General features: G+C 34.7%; 3 protein-coding genes and 1 pseudogene across 3 annotated transcripts; all 4 read left to right on the top strand.

Moving 5' to 3' along the window:
• The first annotated feature begins 1,615 nt into the window (after positions 1-1,615).
• Positions 1,616-4,370, top strand: LOC11435343 (receptor-like protein kinase FERONIA). Its single transcript, XM_003614205.3, has one exon. It carries the CDS (start codon positions 1,728-1,730, stop codon positions 4,155-4,157), a length of 2,430 nt encoding a protein of 809 aa, XP_003614253.1. The 5' UTR covers positions 1,616-1,727; the 3' UTR covers positions 4,158-4,370.
• Positions 4,371-5,625: 1,255 nt separating this feature from the next.
• Positions 5,626-8,392, top strand: LOC11431618 (receptor-like protein kinase FERONIA; annotated as a pseudogene).
• A 10,133-nt stretch (positions 8,393-18,525) lies between these two features.
• On the top strand, positions 18,526-20,482 carry LOC11436425 (receptor-like protein kinase FERONIA). Its single transcript, XM_003614202.3, has one exon. The coding sequence runs from the start codon at positions 18,554-18,556 to the stop codon at positions 20,267-20,269; it is 1,716 nt and encodes a 571-aa protein (XP_003614250.2). The 5' UTR covers positions 18,526-18,553; the 3' UTR covers positions 20,270-20,482.
• A 1,218-nt stretch (positions 20,483-21,700) lies between these two features.
• LOC11436883 (receptor-like protein kinase FERONIA) lies at positions 21,701-24,445 on the top strand. The gene has a single exon (XM_003614201.4). The coding sequence runs from the start codon at positions 21,760-21,762 to the stop codon at positions 24,259-24,261; it is 2,502 nt and encodes an 833-aa protein (XP_003614249.1). The 5' UTR covers positions 21,701-21,759; the 3' UTR covers positions 24,262-24,445.
• The last annotated feature ends 260 nt before the right edge of the window (positions 24,446-24,705 follow it).

Below are 24,705 nucleotides of genomic sequence, written 5' to 3'. Positions count from 1 at the left end.
AGATGAAGTAACATACCAATAATATAACATTGACATATAATTTTAACAAAAGAATGAAGTAAGACACAATTGATAAAAATTAATATTTTTAAGGTGAATAAGTGTGGTGTCTGAGGTTCGAATTCCAACATCTGCATATATTTGGGACCACATGTTTTATTCTCTTTGATATGCATTGAGATTTGTTTTTGTCTACTACATCTACAATGTATATGACCCGTGCGGCAGCACGGGTGGAAAGTCTAGTATTAATTACATTTCTTAATATGTGTGAAATATCCAAAACGTCATACAATTTGGGACGGAAGGAGTAATGTTTTCTCTTAAGATATGTTTACTTTTAAGATACGTCACTATTCCTTATTTATTTTTATTTTTTTCCAGCTTACCATTTCACACTGTAGCACATAATTGAACTTACTCACACTTCTATTACTGCAGCACTTAATTATATATATATATATATATATATATATATATATATATATATATATATAAGGATATTTATGTTAAGTATTAAAAATTGATCATTCTTTCCTCCAACTTTCTAATCCATTTTCTCTTAAACCAAACAACCAAAACAATCCTCTCACTTTCCACTCCTCTTCGTTCCTCATACAATCTTTCTTTTCTCTTTCTTTCCTTTCACTTTCACTCTTCAACCAAACAAAGCCTAAATCAATAGTGTTTGGGCACACACATAAAAAGGTGGTTTTTACAATATTCAATCATTTTTTTTTTATTAATTTCCTCCTTACTATAAAAAAAATATTTTTTATGTGTGTTTGATGAAACACTTTTTATTTGGTCATGTGACCATATTAGAATTTCTCCTATTTCGTACCTAACATGAGGAATTTTTTATTATTTTTTTTGTTAAAAATAAAACATGAGGAACTTTTTCATAGATTGGAAATGTGGACCAAACCCGCGTTGGATCTGTCGGTGACATGGTATTTGGACCAAACCCGTTAAATAGTCTAATTCAAAAGATATAAAAATAACTAAATATACAAACATTTCTACACACCCAACAAAAAGTATGAATTCATTTGCACTTTCATATATCTACTAGAATTTTATATTTATTTAACTCACGAAACTGGTTTGTAAGGTGACAGATATCATGTCATATGAGTCTTAATTTTTCCAATATATTTTAATCGATAAACTTTAATATCATATTAAATTTTTAGGCTAAACTGCACTTTTCGACCCCTAAGTTTCAAAATGTTGTGATTTTGGCCTCCTATTAATTTTTTTTTTACAATTTTAGCCCCTTTCGTCCAAAAAAAAAGGGCCCTATTCGCAACTTTTTGAGAAGATAAGAGATAAAAAGTTCATATTTCACTTATGTTAGGGGTCAAAAGAGCATATTTCCCTAAACATGAAAGGTCACTTTTGTCATTTTTTTTCATAAGGGGTCAAAATCGCAACTTTTTAAAACTTAAGAGATGAAAAGTGCACTTTAGCCTAAATTTTTACGTCGATCGTTGATCACTCTTATAAAACTGACCTGTAGGACGAGATGTGACACCATACTCTTATAAAAACTCTTATTGCTAATATTTTGTGACTTGAGTTTTTCCAAATAACATCTTTTATTATTAAAAACTGAATATTAAATGCAAAAAAAGTTGGGCCAACCAAAATGAAATTTTTTGCTCTCAAGATAACATACAAGTAAACTCACTCCTCCCTTAATTTTCCTCTGTTCAACCTCAAACATGAAGAAAACTCACATAATAGTGTCATCTAGATTTGCAACTATGTTTACACACCTCTTAATATTGTTCTTCTTTTTCTTCATCCATTTAACATTTTGTGATGATTCTACAAACATCCTCCTTAATTGTGGTTCATATGGATTATCAACCTACAATGGTGTAAGTTGGATAGGAGACATTGGAACACCTTTCTTTCCTCAACCATATGACACAATTTCATCAACAACACTCTTAAACTCAAGCACACACAAAGTAGCACCAAAAATCCCATATTCAACTGCAAGAATAGTTCATCATTCTTCATTGACCTACTCATTCCCTTTCTCTTCCAATGGCCTTAAATTCATTCGTTTATACTTTCTCTCAACTTCATATTTACCAATAGAGTATTCAAATTCCAACTCCTATTTTTCGGTTAAATCCGGTCCTTACACTCTTGTTAACAATTTCAATCCATTACTTGCTTCACAAGAAATCGAATCACCTTATATCACTAAGGATTTCTTTGTTAACATCAAAGAAAAGAAACTCAACATTACTTTCACTCCATCTCCTCAAATTCATAAAGCTTTTGCTTTTATAAATGGAATTGAAATATTCTCAGTACCTAACAATTTATTCTCTCATGCTTCAAATTACAAGGTTCATGTTCCTTATCTTGGACGAAAAGAGCCGTTTATTATCAGCCATGAATATGCTTTTGAGAAGTTTTACATGGTCAACATGGGTCATAATTACATAGAGAATAAAAATGCATTTGGGTCATGGTTAGATGATATCAACTACATATCTGGTTCACAAGATGGAACTGTTCTTGTCATGAAGGATGCTAGAGTTAATATGAATCGAAGTTTTCTCGATTCGAATGACTATAACTATTCAGCACCTGAAGAATTATATTGGTCAGCAAGAACAATGAGTAGTAGCAATGGTGATTCCAATATAAGGTACAATTTAACATGGTCATTTCGTGTTGATTCTGGATTCAAGTATCTTGTTAGGCTTCATTTCTGTGAGATATCGATGTCGGTAACAGATATTAATCAGAGGGTTTTTGATGTTTATATAAACAACCAAACAGCAGAGGAGAAATTGGATTTAGTTGCTTTGGCTGGTGAACCTTTTACTCCTTTGTATAGAGACTATGTTGTAATGGTTCCTATAGAGACCATGTTGATATCACTTCATCCGAATTTGGAGTCGAAACCAAAGTATGCTGATGCTATATTGAATGGTGTTGAGATTATCAAGTTAAGTGATAGCAATTATAATCTTGCTGCAAGTTTCCAATTGAAGAATGAAAAACTACACAATAAGAAGAAATTTCCAATTTTTTTTGTTGTTGTAGCTAGTACTTTAGGTTCCACTTTGGGACTTTTCATAACATTTTTCATTCTTAGAAGAAAAGGGTGGACAAGAATAAATTGGGGAACTTTGAATTCTACCGAAAAAGGTGAAGAAAAGATTCAAGTAAAGGTGATATCAGGTAATTGTTATCAATTCACTTTAGCAGAGATTATATCGGCAACAAACAACTTCAATGATGATCTAGTCATTGGTGAAGGTGGTTTTGGAAAGGTATACAAAGGAATCATCATGCTTGATGAAGAGACTAGTGTGGCGATAAAGCGTGCTAAACCGAGTTCACGGCAAGGACTTAAGGAATTTCAAAATGAGATCAATTTTCATTCATTTTATCACATGAATTTAGTGTCATTGTTGGGCTATTGCCAAGAGAGCATTGAACTTATACTTGTGTATGAATACATGGATCAAGGTCCACTTTGTGATCATTTATACAAGAAACAGAAGCAACCACTTCCATGGAATAAAAGACTAGAGATTTGTGTTGGTGCAGCTAGAGGAATCCATTACCTTCATACAGGTAGAAAGAATCCGGTGATTCACCGCGATATAAAGTCGTCGAACATATTATTGGATCAGAATTTGGTACCAAAGATTGCAGATTTTGGGTTGTCTAGAATGGTTAATTCTATTTACCACACTCATGTTAGCACTCAGGTTAAAGGTACATTTGGATATTTAGACCCTGAGTACTATAAGAGAAGAAAAGTAAGTGAAAAAAGTGATGTTTATTCATTTGGGGTGGTTTTGTTTGAAGTATTGAGTGGAAGACCAGCTGTGAATTCTATGGCAGTGGAAGAGGAAAATGAGAAAGTTGGTTTGGTAGAATGGGCCATGAGTTGTTACCAAAGTGGAACTATTGATAAATTGGTTGATTCTTGTTTAGAAGGAAAAATAGGTCAAGAATGCTTAATGGCCTTTGTGGAAATTGGTGTTAAGTGCTTGGCTAACAAGAGTTCAGAAAGGCCAACTATGGGAGAGGTGGTAAGTAATTTGGAGAAAATTCTTTCCTTGCAAAAGAGTTTGGAGGGACAAGATGTCAATACAGATCATATTGATAAGTAACATCGACACTTCTGATTAAATGTGTGTTTGGTATCTTACACATGTTAATGTTTGACACTAACACAAACATTGTCACGTGTAACTAACTAATGTATTACATGAGATCAGACAACTTGAATTGTCAAACAAGTCGGTTGTCGGGCAACCACACCTTGATTCCCAAGCAATGTAAATTTTTTTTATATCGAAACAAATTATTATATTTCTCGTCAATGAATTTTTAAACATTGCAGGAAAGAAGTGGAAAGAAAAATATGTTAAGAAAATGTGAAGTTTAACTACGAGACTTTCTTGCATTTATGGTTTTTTCAGATTTTTTTTAAGGGATGGTTTTTTTTAGGTTTTTTAATGATAAAAGACTATTTAGGGACAATAGCTAACTAGACTTGTAAATGGTCCGGTCAGCATACTGTAAATGGTCCGGTTTGATCAGTGTCACTTACTGCTACATCAAGTTTTCTTAGTGTTGTGTGTGAGTTTATAACGACTATCTTATCAAAAAAAGAAAAAAAAAAAGAATAACACTCTTAATAATAATATAACAACATGCATGGTTAGTCATACATCGACCAGAACCGGCAATAGAAGGATATAAAATAGAAGTGGTTCATGTATTAAATGAATTTAAATATTTGGTGAATATGGTATATCGGGTATCTTGAGTAGGCATGACAACAAAACCCGTGCCCATGGGTACCCTCTCAAACCAACCTCGATTTGATAGATTTTCCTAATTTGACTTAGTTTGGGTATGAGTTTCAGTTTTCCCCAATTTTAAAATACGGATATGAGACGGGTAATAGGGATATATGCACTCACCCCGAACCCATACCCAAAACCCTACCCAAATATAGAAATGTCATGTTTTTGTTTTTGTTGAGGGGGTTGATAATGATATGTCATGTTATTTGGTTTGATAATTGTCATGATATAAGAACTTTCATTGATAGTTAAAGGAACAACCAAATTATTCGGTAAGTAAATGTTTAAATGAGCGCAAATTGTTGGATAATGCATTACAACATTACCATTAAAGCTCTAAAAAACTCTTTTTTTTATTGAAAAAATTGATTCACTGCGGGGACGGGGATGATGCAGGAATACCCGAACCCATCGGGGACGGGGATGAGATTCAATTTTTCATCGCAGTTGAATATGGATAGGATAATGGATAAATATATGAAAATAGGGGATGATGATGAGAAAGACAAAACCCGTTCCAACCCCGCCCCATTGCGATGCCTAATCTTGAGGGGCCGATAAGTTTGTTACTTTAAAATATGTGAACCAAATATTATCTCATAGGATTCCTATATGTCTGCATCAAATTAAACGATATGCACGATTTTATTACCGACAAGTGAGATAAAGTATACATTTTCCACGAAATTGTTATTAGATTCTATCGGAAATTCAACACGTACTGAAAAAGTTATAAAGAAGCCCAACATAAAAAGTTTACAAGCTCATTTTATTTACCAATCTAAGAAACAATTTAGATACAAAAATGTTACATAAATTCATGAATGCTATCACATGCTTTGTTATGTACATATTTTTCTCAAACATTTTACCATATGTACATAGCTATGTCCCCTCAGAAAATATAGTTCTCAATTGTGGTTCTAACACATCTGAACTTGTTCAATATGATGGTAGAATCTGGAATGGTGATATTGATTCACCATATGTACCATCCTATGAAGAAATCATCAACAAGTCCTTAACAGCAAAAGCACCTTCAAATCTTCAATCCATTCCTGAAGTTCCTTATATGACAGCTAGAATCTTTCAATCTCAATTTACATATAGATTTAATGTAACTTCCGGTCCGAAATTCATTCGCCTTCATTTCTACCCTTTTTCTTATTTGAATTTCAATATCTCAAAAGCTTTCTTATCTGTCACTGCTGGTAACTTCACTCTTCTGCATAACTTTAGTGTTTCTCTAAATGTAGATTACTTTAACTTAGCATATTTAATGAAAGAATTCATTGTGCATGTAAAAGGAAATAGTTTGGAACTTACTTTCACTCCATCATCAAATGATTCTGATGCATATGCATTTGTGAATGGTATTGAAGTTGTTTCAATACCAAATGGTTTATACATTGGTGGTGATGATTCCCCTATTCCTTTAGTTGGCCACGATACAAAAGTTGTTTACATTTATAATGATTCAGCTATGGAAACTTTGTATAGATTGAATGTAGGAGGGGAACAAATTCTACCGAAATATGATACTGGTATGTTTCGCAATTGGGATATCGATGATGGTTACATCTTTGGGGTAGATGAAATTAAACCCTTCAATAGGAGCATGAAAGTTTTGTATACTGATCATGTTCCGGAGTATACTGCTCCTGATGATGTCTACCGCACGTCGCGTTCCATGACTCCGTATTGGGCTGTCAATTTAAATTACAATCTAACATGGTTTTTCGAAGTTGATTCTGGCTTCCTGTATCTAATTAGGCTTCATTTCTGCGATGTTTCTTATGCAATAACTAGAGTGAATGAGGTGGTTTTTTCGGTTTTTTTGAATAATCAGACAGCTGAAGAAGAGTTTGATCCATTTGCTATAAGTGGAAGACCTGGAGTTGCTATTTACAGAGACTATGTTGTGTTGGTTCCTAAAGATAGTGATGCAAAGCAAGATCTTTGGTTAGATCTTCACCCTTACAAGTATTCAAAACCTCAGTTTTATCGTTCTTTTTTGAATGGTGTTGAGATTTTTAAACTTAGCAGTGTTGATAAGAAGAATCTTGCCGGCCTTAACCCTTCCGAAAAGAAGATTGGATCATCTGCAACGGCTACACCGCATGTTGTTGAAAAGGTTAAAAGCTCAAAGAAACTAAAATTCATCCTCATTGGATGTGGACTTGGTGTCGTGGCAATACCGATTCTTTTGTGCTTAGTTTTATTAAAGTTTAAGGTGATTAAGCCTAGAAGGATCATGTCATGTTGTGTCCTTTCCCCTAATCAAACTGAAAAGGAGAAAAAGTCATCATCGTTTTGCTGTCAATTTTCATTGAAAGAGATAAAAGTAGCAACAAATGACTTCAATGAGGCTTTGCTGATAGGAACAGGTGGATTTGGAACTGTTTACAAAGGTAGCTTTGATGATGGTGCATCTTTTGTAGCTATAAAACGCGCCGATCTTATGTCTGAATAAGGTGTTATAGAATTTGAGACAGAGATTCATTTGCTCTCGCGTGTACGGCATAACAACCTCGTCTCACTTTTGGGCTACTGCAATGAAGATGATGAGATGATACTTGTTTATGACTTCATGTCGAATGGAAGTCTTTATGACCATCTTCATTCGAAGCAAAAAGATCAACAGCAGCCTCATTTGTCATGGATTCAAAGACTTGAAATTTGCATCGGAGTTGCAAGAGGTTTGCATTACTTACACACCGGCACAAAGCATACAATCATTCACCGCGATATCAAGACAACAAACATACTCTTAGACCATAATTGGATTGCTAAAATTTCAGATTTCGGTTTATCAAAGGAAAGTTACACTTCCTTAGGCACAACTGTCGTCAAAGGTAGCACCGGTTACCTTGATCCGGAATACTATCAACGATGCATGTTGACTGAGAAATCTGATTTATACTCACTTGGTGTGGTTTTGTTGGAAGTGCTAAGTGCAAGACAAGCTCTAAGTCCATGCGATGATGATGATGATGATGAGCATTTAAACTTGGCTGAATGGGCTAAGTTTTGCTTTGAGAATGGAAATGTGGAAGAAATCGTGGATCCAAATTTGGAAGGAAACATAGTTAAGGAGTGCCTTGAGTTATATTTAGGTATTGCTATGAAATGTTTGGCTGAAAGAGGAGTGGAGAGGCCATCCACTGGTGATGTTCTGCAGAACCTTTTTATGGCATTGCAAATTCAGAAAAATGGTGTTAATGTACAAAATGATTTACAGGACTATTCTGACTTGACACTTGGCATAGAGTTCTCTGATATTATGATGCCTGTTGGCAGGTGAATGTGATTTTCTGATTTGTCCACTCACTGCTTAGCTAATGACTTAATTAGGGCTTGAAGCTTCCTTAATAACTAGATATGAACAAGTATTTTGTAATGTTGAAGTTTGTGCAGCTAGGATTCTTCAATGGGGAAATTGATTTATGATGTTAATGATGAATTTGATATAGGCCTTTTGAATTTATATTCTTGAAAATATATTACTTGCACTCAGTTATTGCAAAGTGCTACTTTTATTGTGTCCATGTGATCAAAAAATCGATGATTTAGCCTTTTAGGCTTCCTTTGTGATCCAACAGTAATATAGTCAATGGTTAAATAGTCTGACTTTGAGATGACTGACTATTTCTCTAAAAAATTGTTCTTAACTATGTGGTGGTCAACGATGTGGCCTGTTCATGCTTGTCAGGTGAGTGGATTGACTCACTTTTAAACATGAAATTGTTGTTATCTCGAGTGCGAGTAACAAATCTCTTTTAAACATGAAATTGACAACAACGTCCAAAGAATTAACGGGTCACAAATCTCATTTACAAAATTCAAACATTCAAAGTACCAATGTCTAGAGAAACAAGTCACATAATGTATGTAATATGGTTTTTTGAACCACCTTTTAATTCAATGCAAAGTAATTTACATTTCTTTAAGTTTCTGCATTTTAACTTTTAAGTCTTTTACTTACATTTTCTTCATTGATCTCTGTCGAAAGACATTTATCTTCATACAAATAGCAGTTTTTTTTTTCTTTCATCTTGTTCATAAAGCAAACTAAGAATATGATGAACATTCAAACAATTTTTGGAAAATATTTGCATGTCCTAGGATTTATGGTTCGATCTTGCTTGTAATAATCAAAACTAGTTCTATTGTTTACCAAAAACAGAGGTAAATAATGAGAGACTAGGTTTTGCTAACAATGGGTTTGTCCATAATTCTAAAAGTCTAGAACTTAAATCGGCAGAATTTGATTCCCGTGCTTTCTTGTCCCAAATTACTGGTGAGAATCATTTTGAATCTAGAAGTGCAAAAATGGGCCAAATCTAGAATTTGGCATTCTGGTATATTCATAGGGTAATAGCTTGCATTGTATTTGGTAGAGGGGAAAGGGGAAAAGTGAGAGCTGGAGAAGTTTTCATTCTATGGGCCATGGTGAATCAAAAGTTTGTGAATACCTGCCAATATATCATTAGCCATATGGCTTATGTGGCATAAAGTTTCGTGCAGGGGCGAATCTCTTTAGAGACCCCCTGGTGCCACTGCACCCCAGCCTTTATATAAATATGATATTAGGCATGATATAACAACTTATATGTTGGTGTTGTAGCGGTTATGCATTCTTTTTAAAAGTAAAAGTAAAAGTAAAAGTTCGCATGTTCGAACCACATGGCACCCTCTTTTTATACTTTTTTGACCGGCATCCCTCATATCACATTCATGCAATTGTACCATCACATCAATTTACAATTTTGTATATTCTTTGAAACATTTTAGTATATATTCTACAAATATTTGGCACTCCTTAGAAATAAACTCAAGATCCGCCACTGGTCGTGGGTCCAATTGTGGTTGGGACGGAAAATGATAAACTTCATTGCTAGGAAGTTTGGGTTAGGTGATAAGATAGAATTGTTAAAGGTTGTTGAGGGAAACATGAATATTGATCTGGACATGTGTGTTCAAATGTTCTTGGTTAAGACGGTGGATGAGAAAAAAAGGAAATTTTTATTTGTTGATTAACAAAGAAAAATCCATTGTACTGCCAAACAAAACAAGGACTGACCCCACAAATGAAGAATATTGGATGTACTTTAATGTTGTTGTACCACAAGAAGAGTCAAACCAAAGTCCAATTCAAAATGATCCCATGGACGATGAGAAGGTGGAGGTGGAACATGAGCCATTCCAGAATGTGTAGGATTGGTATGCCAGGATATAAGATGAGCAGCAAAGGCAAAGCACTGAGTTGCAATTCATCAAAGAACAACTTCGGCAAAGAGAGGAGCAGCTGAGGCAAGGGCAACAAATGGAGAGAACATCAGACATGCTCCATGTTATGATGCAACACTTTCATCTTTAGTACCCTCTATCTGGTCCATAATAATCTTGTAACCTTTCGTGTCAATTTTAATTGAATAGTTGAGGACAATGCTTGGTCTAAGCATTGGGGTGGGGGGGGGGGGGGTACGTAGTTTCTTTTGTCTTGCATCTTTAGTGTCTTGCTTGTGTTAAGAAGAAAGGTGATGTAGCAAGAAATTTAGTGGTATATAAAAAAAATAAAAATAAAGGTTGAGTTCTATGATGAATATGTGTATGCGAACAAATTTTTTTTTGCTTTAAGTGTTTCACTAAACCCACATCAGTTTTATTGTGAACCATTCTCTTTTAGAGATTCACAAAAGTTACAGACTTTAAGTAAGTGCATAGATATGTATTTTACGAAACAATTTTAACTTTGATAGGTAAACATAACTCTAAAACTTCATAAAAAAAAGTAGTATAAACTGGTGTGGGGAACAAAAATAAAGGTCATATAAGTGTAAAAGAAAGAAAGGGATCAGTGCACAAAAAAAGAAAAGAAAAAGAGGAAGCGATAATAGTGTCTTTCTCTAAATAAAAAGTGACTTTGATTTTTACCATAAAAAAATAATAAACACCAAAGTGACCAAGATAAAAATTCCCACCTAGATTATATGAAATGATTGTAATGTTTTAGTCGTACATTTAGGTGGCATTTAGGATGGGTGAGTGAAAGAGTTTCCCTTGATGGGAAAGTTTACTTTTTATCCATTGATATGTTAATATTTAATTTGAATGGTTGAGATGCACTTTTTGATACTTGGAAGTAACTTGTTGGTGAGAATTTGACAAAAAAAAAAGAAGATGCCTCACACTGTACTTATTTATAATATACTCCCTCCGTCCCAAATTATAAGCAAAAAAAAAAAAAATCACACTTATTAAGAAAACTAAAACATAAGAATTTGGAGTATAATTTTTTGTGTTTTCTTTGGAAAAAGTTTTATAGGAAGATGTAAAAACAATTTTCATTGGCTATTGGTTATGGAAAAAATGAAAGAGAGGGAAAATTGAATGTAATTTGCATTTAATTTCATGAGAATAAACAAAAGTTTTTCTTGGAAAAAAGATTTTTTAAAAAAACAAGATTAAATAAGATAAAAGTTTGTCTTTTTTGCTTATATTTTGGGATAAAGAAAATGAGTTTTTTTTGCTTATATTATGGGACGGAGGGAGTAATATATTAGTATTTTATTTAATAAAAATTGGGCCTGGTGTTGTTGTAATGGGTGAGTGTTGGGGTTGCATTGAATTAACGACGGGTTAGGAAGACAACATACGAAGTAAATTCAACATACCTTCGTATCACCATCGTCAATTTCAGAGACGTCAAATATATCTAGAATTTCCTTTATGTCCATATTGCAGTTCCTAACATTGACAATTGTAAACAAAAAACAGTAAATATTTAGGGTCCCAAATTTTGACATCGGTGTAAAGATTCATACTTAGTGAAGAAGTTGAGATTGAAGCTCAGTGAAGAAGTGAGGTTTACACATGGTGAGATGAGATGCTAAGTGAAGGACAAAATCAGATCCAGTTCTTCATGTAAAAATCTAATCTAGACAAATGAATTTGTTTGTTATCATTAATCAGTTGCATAGCTGTCAATTTAATGGGGGTGTATGTTTTAATGAAATGAAAGTAGGGGTGAGATTGAAGAAAAGCAGATATATTAAAATAAGGATGCTGTCTTTTTCCTGGCAACCGGTTGCAGGCTGAAAACAGCCACCTGTCCTTAAAAAGGTGTCTTTCCTATGGAGAGAAACTCTTTCACTCACCCACCCTAAATGCTTTCTTTATAATACCTTTTACACAGGAGCAATAAAAAGCTGGACTTCACATACATAGACACTCATTTAAAACCATTGTTGGGTTGAAATTTTTCTTGAAAAGCATTTAGGTCGTGATAAGTGTACTTTGAGAACAAAGCCGTGAAAAATAAAAAAGTTTGAATTTGTTTTCCTACTAAATTGTGTTGCTTATGTTCATTGTCTTTTTTTTTAGGACAAGCAAAAATTCAAGTATGAAGGAATTCAATAAGTCGTAGTTTATGGTGTTTTTAGCGTTTAAATTCCAGAAAGTTTTGTTAATTTTGGTCTTAGTTAAGAGTTTTTTTTTTACTACAAACACTTTGGTTTTCATTTTCAAGATAAATAATGAAGAAAAGAGAACTTTTGGCTGAAGTATGAGCAAGGAAGGATAAAAAAATCATGAGAAAAGAAGTTGAAGAAAACACATGACCGTGTCGTAGGGGGGCGCATAAAAATGTGTCATCTATCATAAAAACACAGTTATGACACATTCTTAAACACGAAATTGTTGTAGTGTCACAAGAAATCGAATCACCTTATATCACTAAGGATTTCTTTGTTAACATCAAAGAAAAGAAACTCTGTAAAGAAATGGTTCTGTGTATATTTCTCAAAGCATTGATATGATTATATACAAGAATGGCACTTACGATATAGCCTAAAATTGTGCCTATGCATATAACTAATTACTGCTATATAAATTAGCTTAATTACAATACAGCTGTAAATAACTAAAACATCAATACAGAATCAGATTTTCCTAATTGTAAGGTAAGGTGCTAGTTGCCAAATATAGCTTAATACCCTCCCTCAAGTGGGAGCATGGAGATTTTGAATGCCCAACTTGCCAAGGAGAAATTCAAACTGCGGTTTCCCCAATGCTTTCGTGAAAATATCCGCAGGTTGACTGGCAGTAGAAACATAGACTGGAAGAATATTATTTTTGAGAACTTCATTTCGGACAAAATGACAGTCAACTTCAATGTGCTTCGTACGTTCATGGAACACCGGATTTTTGGCAATGTGGATAGCCGCTTGACTGTCACAGTGAATGATCATTGGTTTATCATGAACAACTCCCAGGTTGGAAAGAATCCCTTTTAACCATTTTAACTCACATGTAGTGGTTGCCATAGACCGATATTCAGCCTCTGCAGAAGACCGAGATACAGTGTGTTGTTTCTTTGTTTTCCAAGAAATAGGAGAGTCACCGAGCTGCGCTATCCAGCCAGTGACTTATCGTCGAGTTAAAGGGCAGCTAGCCCAGTCCGAATCACACCAACCATGAAGTCTTAAGTCACTTTTACTACCAAAAAATATCCCTTGTCCTGGATTCCCTTTTAAAAATCGTACTACTCGTAATGCAGCTTCCCAATGTTCAGTTAGGGGTTGATTCATGAATTGAGACAAAGTGTGTACACTGTATGACAGTTCTGGCCGAGTGAAACACAAATAAATCAATCTCCCGACCAAGCGTCGATATTTCTCAGGGTTGGAAAGCAACTCTCCACTTGCAAGCGACAAACGATGATTTTGCTCTAATGGAGTGACAACAGGTTTAGCACCGAGGAGACCAACTTCAGATATGATATCAAGCGCGTATTTACGCTGACAAAGAAAAACTCCGGTAGAATTTCTGGCAAATTCGATACCCAAAAAATATTTCAAAACACCGAGATCTTTCATATGAAAACATTTGCTGAGGTAGAGCTTAAAGCGCTTGATTGCAGAAGGAGTATTACCTGCAATTATTAAATCATCGACGTAAACGAGAACTACAAGTTGGCTGCCTTCTTGGTGCAGAGTGAACAAAGAATAATCAAGATATGATTGTCGAAAACCATAAGATTTGAGGGCAGCAGATAGCTTAGCAAACCAGCAATGCGGAGCTTGTTTTAAGCCATAAAGTGATTTTCGTAATTTGCAAACCATGTCTGGTTGAGAAACAGAAAAACCAGGAGGCATTTTCATGAAAACTTCTTCATTCTGCACTTTCAGATTCATTATGAGAGCTTGTGGATTGCACATTTGAAGTATTTGAAGTTGTGGTACTATCTGCTACAACAACATTTGTAGTGTCAGAACCCTCCCTATCAACAAGGATCCCCTCTATTGGCGACTCAGTTTGTCTGACCACACTATCATCAATTTGACTCTCCTCATTAACATCTTCAGTAATGGAGATTGAGGAGGTTGGCGCAGCTTCAGCGTGTTGGAATGGAAATTGATTTTCAAAGAAAGCAACGTCTCGTGATACAAAGAATTCAAGAGTCTCAATGTCATAAACTCTCCATCCCTTTTGTCCATAAGGATATCCCACGAAGACACATCGACGACTACGACTGGCGAATTTTTCTCTCATTCTTACCTTTGTTAAGCTATCTCATCGATAGTTAGGTAAAAGTATCATTTGTCTTTGTTAAGCTATCATTTCATCGGTAGTTAGACGATGTTTTTTCTCTCATTGTTACCTTTGTTAAGCTATCTCGTCGATAGTTAGGTAAAAGTATCATTTGTCTTTGTTAAGCTATCATTTCATCGGTAGTTATACGATGTTTTTTCTCTCATTCTTACCTTTGTTAAGTTATCTCATCGATAGTTAGGTAAAAGTATCATTTGTCTTTGTTAAGCTATCATTTCATCGGTAGTTAGACGATGTTTTTCTCTCATTCTTACCTTTGTTAAGCTATCTCATCGATAGTTAGGTAAAAGTATCATTTGTCTTTGTTAAGCTATCATTTCATCGGTAGTTAGACGATGTTTTTCTCTCATTCTTACCTTTGTTAAGCTATCTCATCGATAGTTAGGTAAAAGTATCATTTGTCTTTGTTAAGCTATCATTTCATCGGTAGTTAGACGATTTTTTTCTCTCATTCTTACCTTTGTTAAGCTATCTCATCGATAGTTGGGTAAAAGTTATTAATCGTCTTTGTTAAACTATCATTTCATCGGTAGTTAGACGGTTTTTTCTCTCATTCTTACCTTTGTTAAAGCTATCTCATCGATAGTTAGGTAAAAGTATCAATCGTCTCTGTTAAGCTATCAATATGATAGTAGACAATCATTTTCCCCGGTGAAACTACATTCCCCTAGCGGAGTCGGACCCCTTTTCTTTCAACGAATTAGGGTATCCCGTTATTGTTTCTCATTCCAGTCAAATCACATTTGTCGTCCTGCATTCATACTTGCATCACATGCATTCATAGCATCTTAGGTCAAAAATGGTGTACTTTGTATTTAAGTCTCTTCGACTCGTCAAATCAAAGATTTCATCTTCAAATCTCCGGACGAAGAAACTTAAATAGGGACATCTGTCATACCCCAATTTTTGACCTAAGGCCCCACTGACACATGTCACTCGACTCTGATCGATCTCTGATTTTTCAGTAAAAAAATTCGGGAGGGAGGTATTTTAAAATACCTCTTTTTTTGATTCCGAGTCGGACCCTCTTTTCTCTTTTTATTTTCTTTCCATCTTTAATTAATTTTAATTTTAAGATTAGTTACTTTTTTTTATATTTAATAATTTTTATTTTCCATCTTTTAATTTTATTTTTCTTTAAATAATTTAGTTTAATTTGTTTTTATTTTATTTCGTATTAGATTTATTTTATTTTTATTTTATTTCTTTTTAATTAATTAGTGTCCAAAAAAAACAAAGTGTCAATAGGTCCAAAATAAATGTACAAGGTCTATAAAATTTTCAAGTCAAGTGTCAACTTTAACATTCTTTTTTCAAAATTCACCATAATTGTCCATCATTTCCATTAAACCAATTTTCCATTTTTCATCAACCTCCTCACCTATAAATAGAGCTCTCATTCCACACAATTTCACACACCAAAAGTTCTCTTGAATTGTCAAAGAACTTTTCTCTCTTCTCCCTATTTAGCTTGTGTTGACGAGCTATTCTTTTCTTCTCCCTCTTTTTTCTGTTCCTTCGGAATAAGTCCCTTCGGAATTTTGTCTCTTCGGTAATTTTTGTCCTTTCGGTTGTCCATTTCTTTTATTTTCTTGCATTTTATTTCTTTTTTAGCATTTTTGCATTTTTATTTTATTTTATTTAGCATTTTAATTATTGTTATTTATTTTCCAGCAATTAGAATGTATTTAGGTCCAATGTAAATATAAATGAGAAAAGTGTGTGGGTGTGTGTCCTTTTATTTCTTTACCGCCTTAGATATATCCAAAAATGTAAAAAAATTAGATTAGGGATTTTGTGGTGATCCAACGTCACTACAAAAATCCACGCGCTTTTATTTTTATTGCTCCGTTAGTTTAATTTTCATTTAATATTCCAAAAACAACAAAAACATGCAAATAATCAAAAATCAAAAAAATATTTTCATAAACAAACCTTGATCTTAAATCAAGTGACCGTCTTTTATTTTATTTTCTTAATCAAACTTTAACCAATTTAATCATATTTTGAGTCATTTTCTTTTAATATAAAAAATACAAACAAATTCTTATTTGCCACTTGGCTTTTCATTTTAAAACTTTTTTTCAAAACTAATAAAAAACACTCAACAAATCAAACGTCAATTTCTACCCCGAACTACGAGGTTTTGATCCCTCACGGGTACGTAGGCAGAGGACCATGTCCTTCCAAATCAATAAAATGTAGATAATTAGGTCTTTTATTTTTCCACTTTAATTCCTTCTTTTCAAAAATAATAAGCAAGTTTATAGCACATTAATTAAATAAAATCAAGAGGTTCTCGTAGAGTACTACGAATATTTAGGGTGCTAACACCTTCCCTAAATATAACCAACCCCCGAACCCTAAATCTCTCAATATGGGGTAGTTTGAACTTTTTTCCCCTTTTCTTAAACAAATAAAAATGTTCAGTCGTGAAATAAATTAGTGAGTCAAAAGCTAATCAAATAGACTTGACCTCCGAAAAATGACGCGACAACAATGTATTAAATCAAATGTATTAGAAGCTTGATGATTACTCAAAGGAAATGTTTCTCTAGTTTGCTTAGCTCTTTGGCATGTATCACAAACTTTATTTTGTAATCACTAACTCTACCCCCATTACAATTAGAGACTAATTGAGTAGTTTTCCAAGATGGATGTCCCAAACGCTTGTGCCATACTTCAAGCTGATTCGTTCCTTCAACTTTGCAAGCTTTCACTTTCGGAACTTCTCGGAAGAAGTAGAGTCCATCCCTTTGTTCACCCGCACCAATCAGCATCTTCGAAGTGCGGTCCTGTATAGCACAAAAATTACCATTAAACTGGACGTTACAATTGAGTTCATCTAGTAATTGTGAAATAGAGATTAAGTTGCAATTCAATTTAGGAACATAAAGCACGTTTTCAAGTCTTAGACCATCAGTGAGCTTTACTGTTCCTTCCTTAGTACATGTAGTAGTGCGACAGTTAGGGAGTCCAACAGGACATCCAATTACTTCTTTTACATCATGCATGTATTGTAAGGTTCCTGTCATATGATTAGACGCCCCACTATCGAGGATCCATGATTCGAGTTTAGTCTTACCAGACATGCTTTCATTTGGAGTCACCTTCGAGCTATTCAGAAGTTCCACCAAAGTTTGCCACTGCTCCTTGCTTAATTCTGTCATGTTGGAGTTTTCTGAATCTCCACCAACATTGGATCCCAAGTTCTGAACTGCATGAGCGCGCACTGGACCTTTTTGTGCACGAGCACCACTTGATCCGGTACCTCCAGTGCGGTTTTGGCCTCTTCCTCACCCTACTGCCTTGTCATCATTTCTGGGACGTTCACCCCACCATTCTGGGTATCCAATCAGCAAGAAACAACCCGCTTCGTCATGACCAACTCTGTTGCAGTGTGCACAGACAGATTTGTTTTTGATCTCACGTCCCTTCATCCTTGTGCTTGCTTGAACAGCCAAGGCCATGACTTCTGTTCTCTCACCTTTACCTCGTGTGATGATCCTCATTCTTTCTTCTTGTACTAGGATAGAGTACATCTTATTTAATGATGGTATTGGATCTGTAGCTAGCAAATTTGAGCGAACTGTCCCATAAAGTTCATCATCTAGGCCCATAAAAAATGTGTGACTTTTTTCCTCTTCTCTGCGCTTTTCCAATTTTGCCTGAATACCACATGTGCAACCTTTACAAGTGCAGATCAACACTTGCTCATAATTGGCCAAATCATCCCATAGAGCTTTTAGCTTTCCATAATAAGCAACCATGGACAAACTTCCTTGTTTACAGTGGGCAAGGTCTGATTTCAGTTGCTAAAACATCAATCAATACAGAATCATATTTTCCTAATTGTAAGGTAAGGTGCTAGTTGCCAAATATAGCTTAATAAACTCAACATTACTTTCACTCCATCTCCTCAAATTCATAAAGCTTTTGCTTTTATAAATGGAATTGAAATATTCTCAGTACCTAACAATTTATTCTCTCATGCTTCAAATTACAAGGTTCATGTTCCTTATCTTGGACGAAAAGAACCGTTTATAATCAGCCATGAATATGCTTTTGAGAAGTTTTACATGGTCAACATGGGTGATAATTACCTAGAGAATAAAAATGCATTTGGGTCATGGTTAGATGATATCAACTACATATTTGGTTCACAAGATGGAACTGTTCTTGTCATGAAGGATGCTAGAGTTAATATGAATCGAATTTTTCTCGATTCGAATGACTATAACTATTCAGCACCTGAAGAATTATATTGGTCTGCAAGAACAATGAGTAGTAGCAATGGTGATTCCAACATAAGGTACAATTTAACATGGTCATTTCGTGTTGATTCTGGATTCAAGTATCTTGTTAGGCTTCATTTCTGTGAGATATTGATGTCGGTAACAGATATTAATCAGAGGGTTTTTGATGTTTATATAAACAACCAAACAGCAGAGGAGAAATTGGATTTAGTTGCTTTGGCTGGTGAACCTTTTACTCCTTTGTATAGAGACTATGTTGTAATGGTTCCTATAGAGACCATGTTGATATCACTTCATCCCAATTTGGAGTCGAAACCAAAGTATGCTGATGCTATATTGAATGGTGTTGAGATTATCAAGTTAAGTGATAGCAATTATAATCTTGCTGCAAGTTTCCAATTGAAGAATGAAAAACTACACAATAAGAAGAAATTCCCAATTTTTGTTGTTGTTGTAGCTAGTACTTTAGGTTCCACTTTGGGACTTTTCATAACATTTTTCATTCTTAGAAGAAAAGGGTGGACAAAAATAAATAGGGGAACTTTGAATTCTACCGAAAAAGGTGAAGAAAAGATTCAAGTAAAGGTGATATCAGGTAATTGTTATCAATTCACTTTAGCAGAGATTATTTCAGCAACAAATAACTTCAATGATGATCTAGTCATTGGTGAAGGTGGTTTTGGAAAGGTATACAAAGGAATCATCATGCTTGATGAAGAGACTCGTGTGGCGATAAAGCGTGCTAAACCGAGTTCTCGGCAAGGACTTAAGGAATTTCAAAATGAGATCAATTTTCATTCATTTTATCACATGAATTTAGTGTCATTGTTGGGCTATTGCCAAGAGAGCATTGAACTTATACTTGTGTATGAATACATGGATCAAGGTCCACTTTGTGATCATTTATACAAGAAACAGAAGCAACCACTTCCATGGAATAAAAGACTAGAGATTTGTGTTGGTGCAGCTAGAGGAATCCATTACCTTCATACAGGTAGAAAGAATCCGGTGATTCACCGCGATATAAAGTCGTCGAACATATTATTGGATCAGAATTTGGTACCAAAGATTGCAGATTTTGGGTTGTCTAGAATGGTTAATTCTATTTACCACACTCATGTTAGCACTCAGGTTAAAGGTACATTTGGATATTTAGACCCTGAGTACTATAAGAGAAGAAAAGTAAGTGAAAAAAGTGATGTTTATTCATTTGGGGTGGTTTTGTTTGAAGTATTGAGTGGAAGACCAGCTGTGAATTCTATGGCAGTGGAAGAGGAAAATGAGAAAGTTGGTTTGGTAGAATGGGCCATGAGTTGTTACCAAAGTGGAACTATTGATAAATTGGTTGATTCTTGTTTAGAAGGAAAAATAGGTCAAGAATGCTTAATGGCCTTTGTGGAAATTGGTGTTAAGTGCTTGGCTAACAAGAGTTCAGAAAGGCCAACTATGGGAGAGGTGGTAAGTAATTTGGAGAAAATTCTTTCCTTGCAAAAGAGTTTGGAGGGACAAGATGTCAATACAGATCATATTGATAAGTAACATCGACACTTCTAATTAAATGTGTGTTTGGTATCTTACACATGTTAATGTTTGACACTAACACAAACATTGTCACGTGTAACTAACTAATGTATTACATGAGATCAGACAACTTGAATTGTCAAACAAGTCGGTTGTCGGGCAACCACACCTTGATTCCCAAGCAATGTAAATTTTTTTTATATCGAAACAAATTATTATATTTCTCGTCAATGAATTTTTAAACATTGCAGGAAAGAAGTGGAAAGAAAAATATGTTAAGAAAATGTGAAGTTTAACTACGAGACTTTCTTGCATTTATGGTTTTTTCAGATTTTTTTTTAAGGGATGGTTTTTTTCAGGTTTTTTAATGATAAAAGACTATTTAGGGACAATAGCTAACTAGACTTGTAAATGGTCCGGTCAGCATACTGTAAATGGTCCGGTTTGATCAGTGTCACTTACTGCTACATCAAGTTTTCTTAGTGTTGTGTGTGAGTTTATAACGACTATCTTATCAAAAAAAGAAAAAAAAAAAGAATAACACTCTTAATAATAATATAACAACATGCATGGTTAGTCATACATCGACCAGAACCGGCAATAGAAGGATATAAAATAGAAGTGGTTCATGTATTAAATGAATTTAAATATTTGGTGAATATGGTATATCGGGTATCTTGAGTAGGCATGACAACAAAACCCGTGCCCATGGGTACCCTCTCAAATCAACCTCGATTTGATAGATTTTCCTAATTTGACTTAGTTTGGGTATGAGTTTCAGTTTTCCCCAATTTTAAAATACGGATATGAGACGGGTAATAGGGATATATGCACTCACCCCGAACCCATACCCAAAACCCTACCCAAATATAGAAATGTCATGTTTTTGTTTTTGTTGAGGGGGTTGATAATGATATGTCATGTTATTTGGTTTGATAATTGTCATGATATAAGAACTTTCATTGATAGTTAAAGGAACAACCAAATTATTCGGTAAGTAAATGTTTAAATGAGCGCAAATTGTTGGATAATGCATTACAACATTACCATTAAAGCTCTAAAAAACTCTTTTTTTTATTGAAAAAATTGATTCACTGCGGGGACGGGGATGATGCAGGAATACCCGAACCCATCGGGGACGGGGATGAGATTCAATTTTTCATCGCAGTTGAATATGGATAGGATAATGGATAAATATATGAAAATAGGGGATGAGGATGAGAAAGACAAAACCCGTTCCCACCCCGCCCCATTGCGATGCCTAATCTTGAGGGGCCGATAAGTTTGTTACTTTAAAATATGTGAACCAAATATTATCTCATAGGATTCCTATATGTCTGCATCAAATTAAACGATATGCACGATTTTATTACCGACAAGTGAGATAAAGTATACATTTTCCACGAAATTATTATTAGATGCTACTGAAAAAGTTATAAAGAAGCCCGACATAAAAAGTTTACAAGCTCATTTTATTTACCAATCTAAGAAACAATTTAGATACAAAAATGTTACATAAATTCATGAATGCTATCACATGCTTTGTTATGTACATATTTTTCTCAAACATTTTACCATATGTACATAGCTATGTCCCCTCAGAAAATATAGTTCTCAATTGTGGTTCTAACACATCTGAACTTGTTCAATATGATGGTAGAATCTGGAATGGTGATATTGATTCACCATATGTACCATCCTATGAAGACATCATCAATAAGTCCTTAACAGCAAAAGCACTTTCTTCAAATCTTGAATCCATTCCTGAAGTTCCTTATATGACAGCTAGAATCTTTCAATCTCAATTTACATATAGATTTAATGTAACTTCCGGTCCGAAATTCATTCGCCTTCATTTCTACCCTTTTTCTTATTTGGACTTCAACATCTCAAAAGCTTTCTTATCTGTCACTGCCGGTAACTTCACTCTTCTGCATAACTTTAGTGTTTCTCTAAATGTAGATTACTTTAACTTAGCATATTTAATGAAAGAATTCATTGTGCATGTAAAAGGAAATAGTTTGGAACTTACTTTCACTCCATCATCAAATGATTCTGATGCATATGCATTTGTGAATGGTATTGAAGTTGTTTCAATACCAAATGGTTTATACATTGGTGGTGATGATTCCCCTATTCCTTTCGCTGGCCACGATACAATTGTTTACATTTATAATGATTCAGCTATGGAAACTTTGTATAGATTGAATGTAGGAGGGGAACAAATTCTACCGAAATATGATACTGGTATGTTTCGCAATTGGGATATCGATGATGGTTACATCTTTGGGGGATATGATTTTAAACACTTCAATAAGAGCATGAAAGTTTTGTATACTGATCATGTTCCGGAGTATACTGCTCCTGATGATGTCTACCGCACGTCGCGTTCCATGGCTCCGTATTGGGCTGGATTTGTCAATTTAAATTACAATCTAACATGGTTTTTCGAAGTTGATTCTGGCTTCCTGTATCTAATTAGGCTTCATTTCTGCGAAGTTACTTATGCAATAACTAGAGTGAATGAGGTGGTTTTTTCGGTTTTTTTGAATAATCAGACAGCTGAAGAACTTGATCCATTTGCTATAGGTGGAGGACCTGGAGTTGTTATTTACAGAGACTATGTTGTGTTGGTTCCTAACGATAGTGATTCAAAGCAAGATCTTTGGTTAGACCTTCACCCTTGTGAGTATTCAAAACCTCATTTTTACGATACTTACTTGAATGGTGTTGAGATCTTTAAGCTTAGCAGTGTTGATAAGAAGAATCTTGCCGGCCTTAACCCTTCCGAAAAGAAGATTGGATCATCTGCAACGGCTACAGCGCATGTTGTTGAAAAGGTTAAAAGTTCAAAGAAACTAAAATTCATCCTCATTGGATGTGGACTTGGTGTCGTGGCAATACCGATTCTTTTGTGCTTAGTTTTATTAAAGTTTAAGGTGATTAAGCCTAGAAAGATCATGTCATGTTGTGTCCTTTCCCCTAATCAAACTGAAAAGGAGAAAAAGTCATCATCGTTTTGCTGTCAATTTTCATTGAAAGAGATAAAAGTAGCAACAAATGACTTCAATGAGGCTTTGCTGATAGGAACAGGTGGATTTGGAACTGTTTACAAAGGTAGCTTTGATGATGGTGCATCTTTTGTAGCTATAAAACGCGCCGATCTTATGTCTGAACAAGGTGTTATAGAATTTGAGACAGAGATTCATTTGCTCTCGCGTGTACGGCATAACAACCTCGTCTCACTTTTGGGCTACTGCAATGAAGATGATGAGATGATACTTGTTTATGACTTCATGTCGAATGGAAGTCTTTATGACCATCTTCATTCGAAGCAAAAAGATCAACACCAGCCTCATTTGTCATGGATTCAAAGACTTGAAATTTGCATCGGAGTTGCAAGAGGTTTGCATTACTTACACACCGGCACAAAGCATAGAATCATTCACCGCGATATCAAGACAACAAACATACTCTTAGACCATAATTGGATTGCTAAAATTTCAGATTTCGGTTTATCAAAGGAAAGTTACACTTCCTTAGGCACAACTGTCGTCAAAGGTAGCACCGGTTACCTTGATCCGGAATACTATCAACGATGCATGTTGACTGAGAAATCTGATTTATACTCACTTGGTGTGGTTTTGTTGGAAGTGCTAAGTGCAAGACAAGCTCTAAGTCCATGCGATGATGATGATGATGATGAGCATTTAAACTTGGCTGAATGGGCTAAGTTTTGCTTTGAGAATGGAAATGTGGAAGAAATCGTGGATCCAAATTTGGAAGGAAACATAGTTAAGGAGTGCCTTGAGTTATATTTAGGTATTGCTATGAAATGTTTGGCTGAAAGAGGAGTGGAGAGGCCATCCACTGGTGATGTTCTGCAGAACCTTTTTATGGCATTGCAAATTCAGAAAAATGGTGTTAATGTACAAAATGATTTACAGGACTATTCTGACTTGACACCTGGCATAGAGTTCTCTGATATTATGATGCCTGTTGGCAGGTGAATGTGATTTTCTGATTTGTTCACTCACTGCTTAGCTAATGACTTAATTAGGGCTTGAAGCTTCCTTAATAAGTAGATATTAACAAGTATTTTATAATGTTGAAGTTTGTGTAGCAAGGATTCTTCAATGGGGAAATTGATTTATGATGGTAATGATGAATTTGATATAGGCCTTTTGAATTTTATATTCTTGAAAATATATTACTTGCATTCGTTATTGCAAAGTGCTACTTTTGGCGTGTCTATGTGATCAAAAAATCGATGATTTAGCCTTTTAGGCTCCCTTTGTGATCCAACAGTAATATAGTCAATGGTTAAATAGTCTGACCTAGAGATGACCGGCTACTTCTTTGAGAAAGTGTTCTTAACGATGTGGTGGTCAGCGATGTGGCCGGATCAAAATGTTAGGTTTGGACATAAAACTTGTGCGACTCAAAATGAACCA

Source organism: Medicago truncatula, chromosome 5 (genome assembly GCF_003473485.1).
Source record: "Medicago truncatula cultivar Jemalong A17 chromosome 5, MtrunA17r5.0-ANR, whole genome shotgun sequence".
NCBI classification, from domain to species: Eukaryota; Viridiplantae; Streptophyta; class Magnoliopsida; order Fabales; family Fabaceae; genus Medicago; species Medicago truncatula.
This window is presented reverse-complemented; position numbering and strand designations above follow the sequence as displayed.

Coding starts and splice junctions, on each gene's coding strand:
- LOC11435343 (XM_003614205.3), top strand. CDS start 1,728: ATGAAGAAAACTCACATAATAGTGTCATCTAGATTTGCAACTATGTTT.
- LOC11436425 (XM_003614202.3), top strand. CDS start 18,554: ATGGTCAACATGGGTGATAATTACCTAGAGAATAAAAATGCATTTGGG.
- LOC11436883 (XM_003614201.4), top strand. CDS start 21,760: ATGTTACATAAATTCATGAATGCTATCACATGCTTTGTTATGTACATA.